Source organism: Salvelinus alpinus, chromosome 12 (assembly GCF_045679555.1).
Source record: "Salvelinus alpinus chromosome 12, SLU_Salpinus.1, whole genome shotgun sequence".
Classification (NCBI taxonomy): domain Eukaryota; kingdom Metazoa; phylum Chordata; class Actinopteri; order Salmoniformes; family Salmonidae; genus Salvelinus; species Salvelinus alpinus.
Genome location: NC_092097.1, coordinates 41,249,097 through 41,265,431, shown reverse-complemented (window position 1 = coordinate 41,265,431; position 16,335 = coordinate 41,249,097). Strand labels below are relative to the sequence as shown.

Genomic DNA, 16,335 nt, shown 5'->3' with positions numbered 1-16,335 from the left:
AGCTCTCACTAGCATGAAAACTAAATACAGGCACAGACCGTGTGTGGAAAATGATTTAAGACGGAAACTCTCTCCAATACAACTATCAAGGCGAGACCCAGATGGCTGGAGTCTTACAATGTTTAATAATCCAAAGGGGTAGGCAAGAGAATGGTTGTGGACAGGCAAAAAGGTCAAAACCATACCAGAGTCCAGGAGGTACAGAGTGGCAGACAGGCTCGTGGTCAAGGCAGGCAGAATGGTCATGCAGGCGAGTACAGAGTCCAGAAACAGGCAAGGGTCAAAACCAGGAGGACTAGAAAAAGAGAATAGCAAAAGGAGTACGGGGGAAAACCACGCTGGTTGACTTGACTAAACATACAAGACGAACAGGAAACACAGGGATAAATACACTGGGGTAAACAAGCGACACCTGGAGAGGGTGGAGACAATCACAAGAACAGGTGAAATAGATCAGGGCGTGTCAACAACCCAACATTGCAGAGTTATGTGCATCCTTTCAAGCACACCCTTCTCATTAACCTGTGGTGAGTTATTCACACTTTCTGATGAACAAATAAGGTTTGTACAGTGCCTTCAGAAAGTTTTCACACCCTTTGACTTTTTCCACAATTTGTTGTGGTACAGCCTGAATTTAAAGTGGATTAAATGCAGATGTTTTGTCACTGGCCTATACACATTACCCCATCATGTCAAAGTGGATTTTTTTCTTTTTAAATGTGTACAAATTAAAAAAAAAAAGGAAAAGTTGAAATGTCTTGAGAAATAAGTAATCTACTCCTTTGTTATGGCAAGCTTAAATAAGTTCACAAGTAAAAATGTCACATAATAAGTTGGATGGACTCACTCCGTATGCAATAAAAGTGTTTAACGTGATTTTTGAATGACTACCTCATCTCTGCACCCCACACATACAATTATTTGCAAGTTACTCCACAATACTAACCTAATTGACAGAGTGAAAAGAAGGAACCCTGTATAGAATACAAATATTCTAAAACATGCATCCTGTTTTCAACAAGGCACTAAAGTACTGTTAAAATTATGGCAAAGCAATTCACTTTTTGTCCTGAATACAAAGGCAGTCAAGCACCCAAGCTAGCTCGCTAACGTTGGCTAGCTTGCTAGCTACTTCCAGACATAAATGAGCCCAGTACATCACTGGGGCCAAGCTTCCTGCCATCCAGGACCTATATAATAGGCGTTGTCAGAGGAAAGCCCATAAAATTGTCAGACTCCAGTCACCCAAGTCATAGACTGTTTTCTCTGCTACCACACGGCAAGCGGTACCGGATCGCCAAGTCTAGGACCAAAAGGCTCCATAACAGCTTCTACCCCCAAGCCATAAGACTGCTGAACAATTAATCAAATGGCCACCAGGCTATTACATTGACCCCCCCTCCATTTGTTTTGTACACTGCTGCTACTCGTTGTTTATTATCTATGCATAGTCACTTCACCCCTACCGACATGTACAAATTACCTCAACTAACCTGTACCCCCGCACACTGACTCGGTACCGGTACCCCCTGTATATAGCCTTGTTATTGTTCTTTTTTTGTGTTACTTTTTATTATTTTTTACTTTAGTTTTTTTGGTAAATATTTTCTTAACTCTTCTTGAACTGCACTGTTGGTTAAGGGCTTGTAAGTAAGCATTTCACGGTAAGGTCTACACTTGTTGTATTCGGCGCATGTGACAAATACAGTTTGATTTGATTTCCGCGGTTGAAAAAAGGACAGGCGCAAGCAAGAGTTTGAAACAGTTGCGTTAGTAAAATGAAAGCAATCAATCCAATGAGATTTAAGTGACAGGTGGATTTTGCACTATTCAAACACAGGAAGTAGATGGCTGAAAAAGACAGATCCAAGGTGGGGCATGCGCGTTGCTAATCTATACTGCCCGAGGCGGTCTCTCCATATGGTAGATCTCTCTCCTCATGTATCTATCCTCAGCCTTTCCTCTGCCTCTGCCCCAGACTGACTACATATGGACTAGAGTCCCTCTCCTCCTCATAGTACCAACATAGTCTTCTGCCTGCTTCTGCCTCTCAGTCTCTGCCTCTGTCGCCCCAGGCTGGCTCTCTATTGTAGGGTCATTCTGGCAGTAGGCCACACTGTGACAAACGACTTGGTGAAAACGTTAAACAAATGCAATTGAAATTAAATGGGCTGCTGTACTATTCACAGTGCAATAAAAACAACACCTTGGGGCCCGTTTGTCCAGTCCTATCAAGCATGTGTGTGTCGGCAGACTCGGCACAAAGGAGCAGTATCTGGCAGTGTAACCTCCATCCCCCCACATACCCGGAGGGGCAGTATTTGGCAGCCGTTCACTCTGAGCCGTGGCTGGCGGATGCCAAAGAGAAAATTCTAACTGTCTCTTGTTTCTCTGTGCTGTCAACCTTGGTTTATACATACACACAGATCTAATGAAGCGCAGACATGCAGATAATATGAATGAGCAAGAAAGAGAGCAAGAGGAAGGAAACATAATGAAAATGAGAAGGGGATGCAGGAGAGAAGAGAGGAGAGCAGAGATGAAGGGAAAGGAAAGGAAAAGCAAGGAAAAGAAGAAAGACAGAGAGCTATACTGAGTGCTGGGTCTTTTATTGTGAGGCACAAACAGTACTTTAGTAGTCCATACATCCCCTCCTCTCCTCTTCTCTCCTCTACTTTCCTCTCCTCTCCACTCCTCTGCTCTCTTTGGTGGTAGACGATACATCTCCGCTCCTCTAATTTCCGTTCGGTAGTAAATTATACATCCACCCTCCTCTCATCTCCTCTCCTCTCTTCGGTAGTAGATTATACATCCACCCTCCTCTCATCTCCTCTCCTCTCTTCGGTAGTAGATTATACATCCACCCTCCTCTCATCTCCTCTCCTCTCTTCGGTAGTAGATTATACATCCACCCTCCTCTCATCTCATCTACACTCCTCTCCTCTCTTCAGTAGTAGACTATACAGTCGTGGCCAAAAGTTTTGAGAATGACACAAATATACATTTCCACAAAGTTTGCTGCTTCAGTGTCTTTAGATATTTTTCTCATATGTTACTATGGAATACTGAAGTATAATTACAAGCATTTCATAAGTGTCAAAGGCTTTTATTGACAATTACATGAAGTTGATGCAAAGAGTCAATATTTGCAGTGTTGACACTTCTTTTTCAAGAACTCTGCAATCCGCCCTGGCATGCTGTCAATTAACTTCTGGGCCACATCCTGACTGATGGCAGCCCATTCTTGCATAATCAATGCTTGGAGTTTGTCAGAATTTGTGGGTTTTTGTTTGTCCACCAGCTTCTTGAGGATTGACCACAAGTTCTCAATGGGATTAAGGTCTGGGGAGTTTCCTGGCCATGGACCCAAAATATAGATGTTTTGTTCCCTTAGCCACTTAGTTATCACTTTTGCCTTATGGCAAGGTGCTCCATCATGCTGGAAAAGGCATTGTTCGTTACCAAACTGTTCCTGGATGGTTGGGAGAAGTTGCTCTCGGAGGAAGATGTGTTGGTACCATTCTTTATTCATGGCTGTGTTTTTAGGCAAAATTGTGAGTGAGCCCACTCCCTTTGCTGAGAAGCAACCCCACACATGAATGGTCTCAGGATGCTTTACTGTTGGCATGACACAGGACTGATGGTAGCGCTCACCTTGTCTTCTCCGGACAAGCTTTTTTCCGGATGCCCCAAACAATCAGAAAGGGGATTCATCAGAGAAAATGACCAATCCCTGCACCTTTTGCAGAATATCAGTCTGTCCCTGATGTTTTTCCTGGAGAGAAGTGGCTTCTTTGCTGCCCTTCTGGAAACCAGGCCATCCTCCAAAAGTCTTCGCCTCACTGTGCATGCAGATGCACTCACACCTGCCTGCTGCCATTCCTGAGCAAGCTCTGTACTGGTGGTGCCCCGATCCCGCAGCTGAATCAACTTTAGGAGACGGTCCTGGTACTTGCAGTCCAATCCCTGCACCTTTTGCAGAATATCAGTCTGTCCCTGATGTTTTTCCTGGAGAGAAGTGGCTTCTTTGCTGCCCTTCTGGAAACCAGGCCATCCTCCAAAAGTCTTCGCCTCACTGTGCATGCAGATGCACTCACACCTGCCTGCTGCCATTCCTGAGCAAGCTCTGTACTGGTGGTGCCCCGATCCCGCAGCTGAATCAACTTTAGGAGACGGTCCTGGCACTTGCTGGACTTTCTGGGGCACCCTGAAGCCTTCTTCACAACAATTGAACCGCTCTTCTTGAAGTTCTTGATGATCCGATAAATGATTGATTCAGGTGCAATCTTACTGGCAGCAATATCCTTGACTGTGAAGCCCTTTTTGTGCAAAGCAATGATGACGGCACGTGTTTCCTTGCAGGTAACCATGGTTGACAGAGGAAGAACAATGATTCCAAGCACCACCCTCCTTTGAAGCTTCCAGTCTGTTCTTCAAACTCAATCAGCATGACAGAGTGATCTCCAGCCTTGTCCTCGTCAACACTCACACCTGTGTTAACGAGAGAATCACTGACATGATGTCAGCTGGTCCTTTTGTGGCAGGGCTGAAATGCAGTAGAATTTTTGGGGGGGATTCAGTGCTTTTGCATGGCAAAGAGGGACTTTGCAATTAATTGCAATTCATCTGATCACTCTTCATAACATTCTGGAGTATATGCAAATTGCCATCATACAAACTGAGGCAGCAGACTTTGTGAAAATGTATATTTGTGTCATTCTCAAAACTTTTGGCCACGACTGTACATCTATCCACCCACCTCTCCTCTCATCTCCACTCTTCTCCTCTCTTCGGTAGTAGACTATACATCCATCCTCTCCTCTCATATCCACTCCTCTCCTCTCTTTGGTAGTAGACTATACATCTATCCACCCTCCTCTCATCTCCACTCCTCTCCTCTCTTTGGTAGTAGACTATACATCTATCCACCCTCCTCTCATCTCCACTCCTCTCCTCTCTTCGGTAGTAGACTATACATCTATCCACCCTCCTCTCATCTCCACCCCTCTCCTCTCTTTGGTAGTAGACTATACATCTATCCACCCATCTCCACTCCTCTCCTCTCTTTGGTAGTAGACTATACATCTATCCACCCTCCTCTCATCTCCACTCTTCTCCTCTCTTTGGTAGTAGACTATACATCTATCCACCCTCCTCTCATCTCCACTCCTCTCCTCTCTTTGGTAGTAGACTATACATCTATCCACCCTCCTCTCATCTCCACTCTTCTCCTCTCTTTGGTAGTAGACTATACATCTATCCACCCTCCTCTCATCTCAACAAAACACAACATCCGGCGCCGAAACGAGATGGCCGCCTCGCTTCGCGTTCCTTGGAAAATATGCAGTATTTTGTTTTTTTATGTGTTATTTCTTACATCGGTACCCCAGGTAATCTTAGGTTTCATTACATACAGTCGGGAGGAACTACTGAATATACGATTAACGTCAACTCATCATCGTTCCTACCAGGAATATGACTTTCCCGAAACGGATCCAGTGTTTTGCCTTCCACCCAATACAATGGATCTGATCCCAGCCGGCGACCCTGTGCGACGCCGTAAAAGGGGCAAACGAGGCGGTCTCCTGGCCAGGCTTCGGAGACGGGCACATCGCGCTCCACTCCCTAGCATACTACTCGCCAATGTCCAGTCTCTTGACAATAAGGTTGATGAAATCCGAGCACGGGTAGCATTCCAGAGAGACATCAGGGATTGCAACGTGCTCTGCTTCACGGAAACATGGCTAACTCAAGAGACGCTAACGGAGTCGGTGCAGCCAGCTGGTTTCTTCATGCATCGCGCCGACAGAAACAAACATCTTTCTGGTAAGAAGAGGGGCGGGGGGGTATGCCTTATGATTAACGAGACGTGGTGTGATCATCATAACAACACACAGGAACTCAAGTCATTCTGTTCACCTGATCTAGAACTCCTCACAATAAAATGTCGACCGCATTATCTACCAAGGGAATTCTCTTCAATCATAATCACAGCCGTATATATTCCCCCCCAAGCAGACACATCGATGGCCCTGAACGAACTTTATCTGACTCTTTGTAAACTGGAAACCACACACCCTGAGGCTGCATTCATCGTAGCTGGGGATTTTAACAAGGCTAATCTAAAAACAAAACTCCCTAAATTCTATCAGCATATCGATTGTGCTACCAGGGCTGGAAAAACCCTAGATCATTGTTATACTAATTTCCGCGACGCATATAAGGCCCTCCCCCGCCCCCCTTTCGGAAAAGCTGACCACGACTCCATTTTGTTGATTCCAGCCTACAAACAGAAACTAAAACAACAAGCTCCCGCGCTCAGGTCTGTTCAACGCTGGTCCGACCAATCTGATTCCACGCTTCAAGACTGCTTCGATCACGCGGATTGGAATATGTTCCGCATTGCGTCCAACAACAATATTGACGAATATGCTGATTCGGTGAGCGAGTTCATTAGGAAGTGCATTGACGATGTCGTACCCACAGCAACGATTAAAACATTCCCAAACCAGAAACCGTGGATTGACGGCAGCATTCGCGTGAAACTGAAAGCGCGAACCACTGCTTTTAACCAGGGCAAGGTGACCGGAAGCATGACCGAATACAAACAGTGTAGCTATTCTCTCCGCAAGGCAATCAAACAGGCTAAGTCCCAGTACAGAGACAAAATCGAGTCGCAATTCAACAGCTCAGACACAAGAGGTATGTGGCAGGGTCTACAGTCAATCACGGATTACAAAAAGAAAACCAGCCCCGTCGCGGACCAGGATGTCTTGCTCCCAGACAGGCTAAACAACTTTTTTTGCCCGCTTTGAGGACAATACAGTGCCACTGACACGGCCCCCTACCAAAACCTGCGGGCTCTCCTTCACTGCAGCCGAGGTGAGTAAAACATTTAAACGTGTTAACCCTCGCAAGGCTGCAGGCCCAGACGGCATTCCCAGCCGCGTCCTCAGAGCATGCGCAGACCAGCTGGCTGGTGTGTTTACGGACATATTCAATCAATCCTTATCCCAGTCTGCTGTTCCCACATGCTTCAAGAGGGCCACCATTGTTCCTGTTCCCAAGAAAGCTAAGGTAACTGAGCTAAACGACTACCGCCCCGTAGCACTCACTTCCGTCATCATGAAGTGCTTTGAGAGACTAGTCAAGGACCATATCACCTCCACCCTACCGGACACCCTAGACCCACTCCAATTTGCTTACCGACCCAATAGGTCCACAGACGACGCAATCGCAACCACACTGCACACTGCCCTAACCCATCTGGACAAGAGGAATACCCATGTGAGAATGCTGTTCATCGATTACAGCTCAGCATTTAACACCATAGTACCCTCCAAACTCGTCATCAAGCTCGAGACCCTGGGTCTCGACCCCGCCCTGTGCAACTGGGTCCTGGACTTCCTGACGGGCCGCCCCCAGGTGGTGAGGGTAGGTAACAACATCTTTACCCCGCTGATCCTCAACACTGGGGCCCCACAAGGGTGCGTTCTGAGCCCTCTCCTGTACTCCCTGTTCACCCACGACTGCGTGGCCATGCACGCCTCCAACTCAATCATCAAGTTTGCGGATGACACTACAGTGGTAGGCTTGATTACCAACAACGACGAGACGGCCTACAGGGAGGAGGTGAGGGCCCTCGGAGTGTGGTGTCAGGAAAATAACCTCACACTCAACGTCAACAAAACAAAGGAGATGATTGTGGACTTCAGGAAACAGCAGAGGGAGCACCCCCCTATCCACATCGACGGGTCAGTAGTGGAGAAGGTGGAAAGTTTTAAGTTCCTCGGTGTACACATCACGGACAAACTGAATTGGTCCACCCACACAGACAGCGTCGTGAAGAAGGCGCAGCAGCGCCTCTTCAACCTCAGGAGGCTGAAGAAATTCGGCTTGTCACCAAAAGCACTCACAAACTTCTACAGATGCACAATCGAGAGCATCCTGTCGGGCTGTATCACCGCCTGGTACGGCAACTGCTCCGCCCACAACCGTAAGGCTCTCCAGAGGGTAGTGAGGTCTGCAGAACGCATCACCGGGGGCAAACTACCTGCCCTCCAGGACACCTACACCACCCGATGTCACAGGAAGGCCATAAAGATCATCAAGGACAACAACCACCCAAGCCACTGCCTGTTCACCCCGCTATCATCCAGAAGGCGAGGTCAGTACAGGTGCATCAAAGCAGGGACCGAGAGACTGAAAAACAGCTTCTATCTCAAGGCCATCAGACTGTTAAACAGCCACCACTAACATTTAGCGGCCGCTGCCAACATACTGACTCAACTCCAGCCACTTTAAAAATGGGAATTGATGGAAATTATGTAAAAATGTACCACTAGCCACTTTAAACAATGCCACTTAATATAATGTTTACATACCCTACATTACCCATCTCATATGTATATACTGTACTCTATATCATCTACTGCATCTTGCCATCTTTATGTAATACATGTACCACTAGCCACTTTAAACTATGCCACTTTATGTTTACATACCCTACAGTACTCATCTCATATGTATATACCGTACTCTATACCATCTACTGCATCTTGCCTATGCCGTTCTGTACCACCACTCATTCATATATCTTTATGTACATATTCTTTATCCCTTTACACTTGTGTGTGTATAAGGTAGTAGTTGTGGAATTGTTAGGTTAGATTACTTGTTGGTTATTACTGCATTGTCGGAACTAGAAGCACAAGCATTTCGCTACACTCGCATTAACATCTGCTAACCATGTGTATGTGACTAATAACATTTGATTTGATTTGATTTGATCTCCACTCCTCTCCTCTCTTTGGTAGTAGACTATACATCTATCCACCCTCCTCTCACCTCCACTCCTCTCCTCTCTTTGGTAGTAGACTATACATCTATCCACCCTCCTCTCATCTCCACTCTTCTCCTCTCTTTGGTAGTAGACTATACATCTATCCACCCTCCTCTCATCTCCACTCCTCTCCTCTCTTTGGTAGTAGACTATACATCTATCCACCCTCCTCTCACCTCCACTCTTCTCCTCTCTTTGGTAGTAGACTATACATCTATCCACCCTCCTCTCATATCCACTCCTCTCCTCTCTTCGGTAGTAGACTATACATCTATCCACCCTCCTCTCATATCCACTCCTCTCCTCTCTTTGGTAGTAGACTATACATCTATCCACCCCCCTCTCATATCCACTCCTCTCCTCTCTTTGGTAGTAGACTATACATCTATCCACCCTCCTCTCATATCCACTCCTCTCCTCTCTTTGGTAGTAGACTATACATCTATCCACCCTCCTCTCATCTCCACTCCTCTCCTCTCTTCGGTAGTAGACTATACATCTATCCACCCTCCTCTCATCTCCACTCCTCTCCTCTCTTTGGTAGTAGACTATACATCTATCCACCCTCCTCTCATATCCACTCCTCTCCTCTCTTTGGTAGTAGACTATACATCTATCCACCCTCCTCTCACCTCCACTCCTCTCCTCTCTTCGGTAGTAGACTATACATCTATCCACCCTCCTCTCATCTCCACTCCTCTCCTCTCTTCGGTAGTAGACTATACATCTATCCACCCTCCTCTCATCTCCACTCCTCTCCTCTCTTCGGTAGTAGACTATACTTTCATCCTCCTCTCATCTCATCTCCACTCCTCTCCTCTCAGGAAAATGGAGCACCATGTGATTCCATCACTGCTTATGTTTACGTATTCTCTATTTATATCACCACACTGTAAATGGCTGATGTCCCTTTCCTCTTCAAATAGGTGCGCATATTCCCTTACCTGATTGGCCGAGAGTCTGCCTTTGCTGATAACATGAAATGGATGGCCTGTGCTAATAAAGGTTTGTCTTTTCTTAAAAATTGTATAATAACCACATACACTATGTACCAAATACACTACACAGCACATGTATACTATTACTGTGGTGGTATGTTGGCTGTGTGTGAATGTGTGGGTATGAGTGTGTGTTGGGTAGATTGGCTGTGTGTGAATGTGTGGGCGTGAGTGTGTGTTGGGTAGATTGGCTGTGTGTGAATGTGTGGGCATGAGTGTGTGTTGGGTAGATTGGCTGTGTGTGAATGTGTGGGCGTGAGTGTGTGTTGGGTAGATTGGTTGTGTGTGAATGTGTGGGCGTGAGTGTGTGTTGGGTAGATTGGCTGTGCTGATGTGTGCAAAATGGAGTGTTAGTGGAGACACAGGGCTCAGGGGCCATCCCTGCCTAATCCCTCTTTCTGTCAGAGACTTTCCCCCTGACCACCTGCCGCTGATGGCTACCGTGTGCCCACGCTCCAGATGAGAGGTGAATGCTCTGGACTGTGCACTGCACAGTCAGGAAAAGTGATCACTGTGGGATTACACAGCCCAGCTACTCTAACTTTATTCTGACACTCACAGTAACACACACTTACTGGGAAATACCCCTAGTGTGATACATTGTGTGTGCGTGTGCACGTGCGTGCGTGTGTGTTTGTGTGTGTGTCTGTGTGTGCGTGCTTGTGTGTGTTGCCACAGGATATTTCAGTCAGATCTCCACACTGGCTGATGTACAGGAAAATGTGATGAGGTATCTTCATGTTATGAGTCGTCCTAAAGTCATCGATCATGAACATGACACGGTCTGGACAGAGGCCTACATGGACAGCACTGGGAGTATCATAGTGAGTAGAAAAAGGCATGGGAGTTTGTGTGTGTGTCCGTGTGTTTGTGTGTGTGTCCGTGTGTGTGTGTCCCCTCTCTGATCAGTCCTCTTCATGCTACAGGAGGGATTCCTCATTATGAGCTTCATTCATTTGACTGGATTTTCCAGTTTGACTTGTTCTGCTCTTCTGTGTGCAGAATGATAATATGCTGTCTGTCTGTCTGTCTGTCTGTCTGTCTGTCTGTCTGTCTGTCTGTCTGGCTGTCTGGCTGGCTGGCTGGCTGACTGTCTGTTGAGTGTCTGTCTGTCTGTCTGTGTCTGTCTGTCTGGCTGACTGTCTGTTGAGTGTCTGTCTGTCTGTCTGTCTGTCTGTCTGTCTGTCTGTCTGTCTGTCTGTCTGTCTGTCTGTCTGTCTGTCTGTCTGTCTGTCTGTCTGTCTGTGTCTGTCTGTCTGTCTGTCTATGTGTCTGTCTGTTTGTCTATCTGACTTACTGACTGTCTGTCTGACTGAGTGTCTGTCTGTCTGACCGAGTGAGTGAGCGTCTGTCTGTCTGTCAATCCTCATATGTCATTTTTCTGTCTCCTGCAGCTCTCCCAGGCACACAAGGTAAAGCCTTTCTCTCTCTCAGTTCAATTTCAATGTAAGGGCTTTATTGGCATGGGAAACATATTGCCATGGCTAGTGAAATAGATAATCAACAAAAGTGAAATAAACAATAAAAAATGTATAGTAAACACTACACTTACAAAAGTTCCAAAAGAATAAAGACATTACAAATGTCATATTATGTCTATATACAGTGTTGTAATGATGTGCAAATAGTTCAGGTACAAAAGGGAAAACAAATAAACATATAGGTCGTATTTACAATGGTGTTTGTTCTTCACTGGTTGCCATTTTCTTGTGGCAACAGGTCACAAATATTGCTGTTGTGATTGCACAGTGTGGTATTTCACCCAATAGATATGGGAGTTTATCAAAATTTGATTTGTTTTCGAATTCTTTGTGGATCTGTGTAATCTGAGGGAAATATGTGTCTCTAATATGGTCATACATTGGGCAGGAGGTTAGGAAGTGCACTCAGTTTCCACCTCATTTTGTGGGCAGTGTGCACATAGCCTGTCTTCTCTTGGGAGCCTTCAGCGGGCCTTTGTCAATAGCAAGGCTATGCTCACTGAGTCTGTACATAGTCAAATATTTCCTTAATTTTGGGTCAGTCACAGTGGTCAGGTATTCTGCCACTGTGTACTCTCTGTTTAGGGCCAAATAGCATTCTAGTTTGCTCTGTTTTTTTGTAAATTCTTTCCAATGTGTCAAGTAATTATATTTTTGTTTTCTCATGATTTGGTTGGGTCTAGTTGTGTTGCTGTCCTGGGGATCTGTGGGGTCTGTTTGTGTTTGTGAACAGAGCCCCAGGACCAGCTTGCTTAGGTGCTCTTCTCCAGGTTAATTTGGTCCCGTGTGGCTCAGTTGGTAGAGCATGGCGCTTGCAACGCCAGGGTTGTGGGTTCATTCCCCACGGGGGGACCAGGATGAATATGTATGAACTTTCCAATTTGTAAGTCGCTCTGGATAAGAGCGTCTGCTAAATGACTCAAATGTAAATGTAAATGTTAATTTCTCTGTAGGTGATGGCTTTGTTATGGAGGGTTTGGGAATCGCTTTCTTTTAGGTGGTTGTAGAATTTAACAGCTCTTTTCTGTGTTTTGATAATTAGCGGGTATCGGCCTAATTCTGCTCTGCATGCATTATTTGGTGTTTTACGTTGTACACAGAGGATATTTTAGCAGAATTCTGCATGCAGTCTCAATTTGGTTTTTGTCCCATTTTGTGAATTATTGGTTGGTGAGTGGACCCCAGACCTCACAACCATAACGGTTAATGGGTTCAATAACTGATTCAATTATTTTTTGCGAGATCCTAATTGGTTTGTCAAATTTTATGTTCCTTTTGGTGGCATGGAAGGCCCTTCTTGCCTTGTCTCTCAGACAATTCACAGCTTTGTGGAAGTTACCTGTGGTGCTGATGTTTAGCCCGAGTTATGTATACATTTTTGTGTGCTCTAAGGCAACGGTGTCTAGATGAAATTTGTATTCGGTGTCCCAGCAACTGGCCCTTTTTTGGAACACCATTTTTTTGTCTTATTGAGATTTACTGTCAGGGCCCAAGTCTGACAGAATCTGTGCAGAAGATCTGGGTGCTGCTGTAGGCCCTCCTTGGTTGGGGACAGAAGCACCAGATCATCAGCAAACAGTAGACATAAGACTTCAGATTGTAGTAGGGTGCTGCAGACTGTTCTAGTGCCCTTGCCAATTTGTTGGTATATATGTTGAAGAATGTGAGGCTTAAGCTGCATCCCTGTCTCACCCCCTGGCTCTGTGGAAAGAAATGTGTGTTTTTTTGCCAATTTTAACCGCACACTTGTTGTTTATGTACATGGATTTTATAATGTATGTTTTTCCCCCAACACCACTTTCCATCAATTTGTATAGCAGACCCTCATGCCAAATTGAGTCGAAAGCTTTTTTGAAATCAACAAAGAATGAGAAGACTTTGCCTTTGTTTTGATTTGTTTGTTTGTCAATTAGGGGGTGTGCAGGGTGAATACGTGGTCTGTCATACCGTAATTTGTTAAAAAGCCAATTTGACATTTGCTCAGTACATTGTTTTCGCTGAGGAAAAATCTGCTGTTAATGATAATGCAGAGGATTTTCCTAAGGTTGCTGTTGATGTCTAACCCCCGGTAGTTATTGTGGTCAAATTTGTCTCCACTTTTGTGGATTGGGGTGATCAGTCCTTGGTTCCTAAAACCAGGCAAGATGCCAGAGCTGAGGATTATGTTAAAGAGTTTAAGTATAGCCAATTGGAATTTGTGGTCTGTATATTTTATCATTAAATTTAGGATACCATCAACCACACAGACCTGTTTGGGTTGGAGGGTTTGTATTTTGTCCTGTAGTTCATTCAATGTAATTGGAGAATCCAATGGGTTCTGGTAGTCTTTAATAGTTGATTCTAAGATTTGTATTTGATCGTGTATATATTTTTGCTGTTTGTTCTTTGTTATAGAGCCAAAAAGATTGGAGAAGTGGTTTATTGATACATCTCGGTTTTGGATAGATAGCTATTCGTGTTGTTGTTTGTTTAGAGTTTTCCAATTTTCTCAGAAGTGGTTAAATTCTATGGATTCTTCAACTACATTGAGCTGATTTCTGATGTGCTACAACTTATTTTTCCGTATTGTACAGTATTTCTGTTTTGTTTTAGTGATTCACCATAGTGAAAGCGTAGGCTCAGGTTTTCTGGGTCTATATGTTTTTGGTTGGATAGGTTTCTCAATTTCTTTCTTAGGTTTTTGCATTCTTTGTAATCGGCCTGTGTGTAGCTGGTGTGGAGGAGTCAGGCGCAGGACAGCAGATATGAGTAATGAACGTACTTTACTCAAGAATACAAATATATACAACACAATAAACTAGCCCACAATAACGGACCGTAAACATACAAACAATCACTCACTAAAACCATGGGGGAACAGAGGGTTAAATAATGAACAAGTATTTAAGGGATTGAAACCAGGTGTGTAAAACAAAGACAAAACAAATGGAAAATGAAAGGTGGATCGGCGATGGCTAGAAGGCCGGTGACGTCGACCGCCGAACGCCGCACTAACAAGGAGAGGGACCGACTTCGGCGGAAGTCGTGACATTCTTCATCAAACCATTTGTCTTTGTTGTCAATTTTCTTAGGTTGTCTGTTTGACATTTTTAGATTTGGGGAAGCTGAGAGGTCAAATATACTGTTTAGGTTTTCTACTGCCAAGTTTACACCTTCAGTGAAACCTTTTGTCCAGAAATGTGTCTAGAAGGGATTGAATTTGTTGTTGCCTAATTGTTTTTTGGTAAATTTCCACACAATTTTCCTTCCATCTAAAGCAATTCTTAATATTTTTCAGTTCCTTTGGGTTTGATTCCTCATGATTGAGCATAGCTCTGTTCAAGTAGAGTGTGGTTTTGCTGTGATCTGATAGGGGTGTCAGTGGACTGACTGTGAATGCTCTAAGAGACTCTGGGTTGAGTTCAGTGATAAAGTAGTCTACTACTGCCAAGTGATGAGTTATAGTTGTACCTACCATAGGAGTCCCCTCGAAGCCTACCATTGACTATGTACGTACCCAGCATCCGACAGAGCTGCAGGAGTTGTGACCCGTTTTTGTTGGTTATGTTGTCATAGTTGTGTCTAGGGAGGCATATGGGGGAGGGAATGCTGTCACCTCCAGGTAGGTGTTTGTCCCCCTGTGTGCTGAGGGGGTTGGGTTCTTGTCCAGTTCTGGCATTTAGGTCGCCACAGACTAGTATATGTCCCTGGTCCTGGAAATTGTTGATCTCACCCACTAGGATGGAGAAGCTGTCATTGTTAAAGTATGGGGATTCTATTGGGAGGATATAGGTAGCACACATGAGGACTATTTTCTCTGTTGAGATCATTTCCTTATTAATTTCTAGACAGATGTAAAATGTCCCTGTTTTGACTCATTTAATAAAGTGGGTTAAGTCTGCTCTATACAAAATTAGCATACGCCCTGAGTCTCTTCCCTGTTTCACACCTGGTAGTTTGGTGGATGGGACTACCAGCTCTAAGTAACCTAGAGGGCAACCAGTGAGGACAACCTTTGTACCATGTTTCTTGTAAAATGACAATGTCTGTATTTCCAATTTCTTCGATGAAGTCTGGGTTCCTGCTCTTTAGGCCAAAAGCAGATGACCTCAGACCTTGTACATTCCAGGATGACATAGTAAAATCTTTGTATTTCCATAGTGTCTAGTGTTGTTTTTGTGTGGTTTAGGCCCGGACCATCACAGTAAGTGTTGAGTATCTGATACATATCTCTTAGGTGTCAGGATGGGGCTTGGGTGGGTGTAATATTGGGGGTTGGGCCTGTTGCTCTGCTCACGACCTGGGCATATGTCCTGCTGTCATGTTGAGGTCCTTGCCGCAGGGGCTGGGGGCATGGGATGGTTTGGGGGGGGCCTATATAGGGTGTGGCCAGGGTTTGCTTATGGTGGTCTTAGCTGGTTGTGGTGTGGCTGGTGATGTTGTGGTCTGGGTGTAGGTTGGCGTGGGTTCTCTCGGTGCAGGTCCTTCGGGAGAGGATCTTGCAGGTCTGGGAGGATGTCTCGCTGGTCTGGGCGGGGTGTCTGTTGGTCTGTTGCTCCTGTGTGAGGTTCTGGGGCTACGGTTGAGGGTGACATCCTGGCAAAAGTTGGGATTGCTGCCTTGTAGAGGTGGACCTGGTCGAAAAGGCTTTTCAAGTCCAGGGTAGAGTGGTGGGCCAGGTATACTTTAGGTTTTGAGGCACAGTCTCGCGAAATGCTTGCATTCACCCGCTGTATGGTGGCAGGGTGAAAGTATTTTTGTGGTAGCAGTGTGGAGATGACCACTTGTATGTTAGGGAAAGTGGAAGAAACTTTTTCAATCACTCCTTTGAGTACTGTTGCCATCCTTTACTGCAGAGCCCTCGGCTCATTTGTGCCAGTGTGAATTATGATGTGGCTGGAGGACCCTAGTCTGTCCTTTGCCAATAGCTCCAGGGCATGCCTAGTGTTTGGGAAACAGAGTTTAGCTACTTTGTGTTTGGGAAAAAGTTTATCCTCTTGAATGTATTTGCCATTTGAGTCAATGAGGAGCACAA

The 16,335-nt window shown here is 45.2% G+C and overlaps 1 protein-coding gene across 3 annotated transcripts in view; it reads left to right on the top strand.

Annotated features, from left to right (window-relative positions):
• LOC139536142 (voltage-dependent calcium channel subunit alpha-2/delta-3-like) overlaps positions 1–16,335 on the top strand; it is a 127,476-nt gene that overhangs the window by 52,612 nt on the left and 58,529 nt on the right. For all 3 annotated transcript variants that reach the window (XM_071336371.1, XM_071336369.1, XM_071336370.1), the window contains exons 12-14: positions 9,769–9,847; positions 10,519–10,664; positions 11,235–11,252. In XM_071336371.1, the coding sequence (XP_071192472.1) occupies positions 9,769–9,847; positions 10,519–10,664; positions 11,235–11,252 (243 nt within the window). The remainder of the gene's footprint in view (positions 1–9,768; positions 9,848–10,518; positions 10,665–11,234; positions 11,253–16,335) is intronic.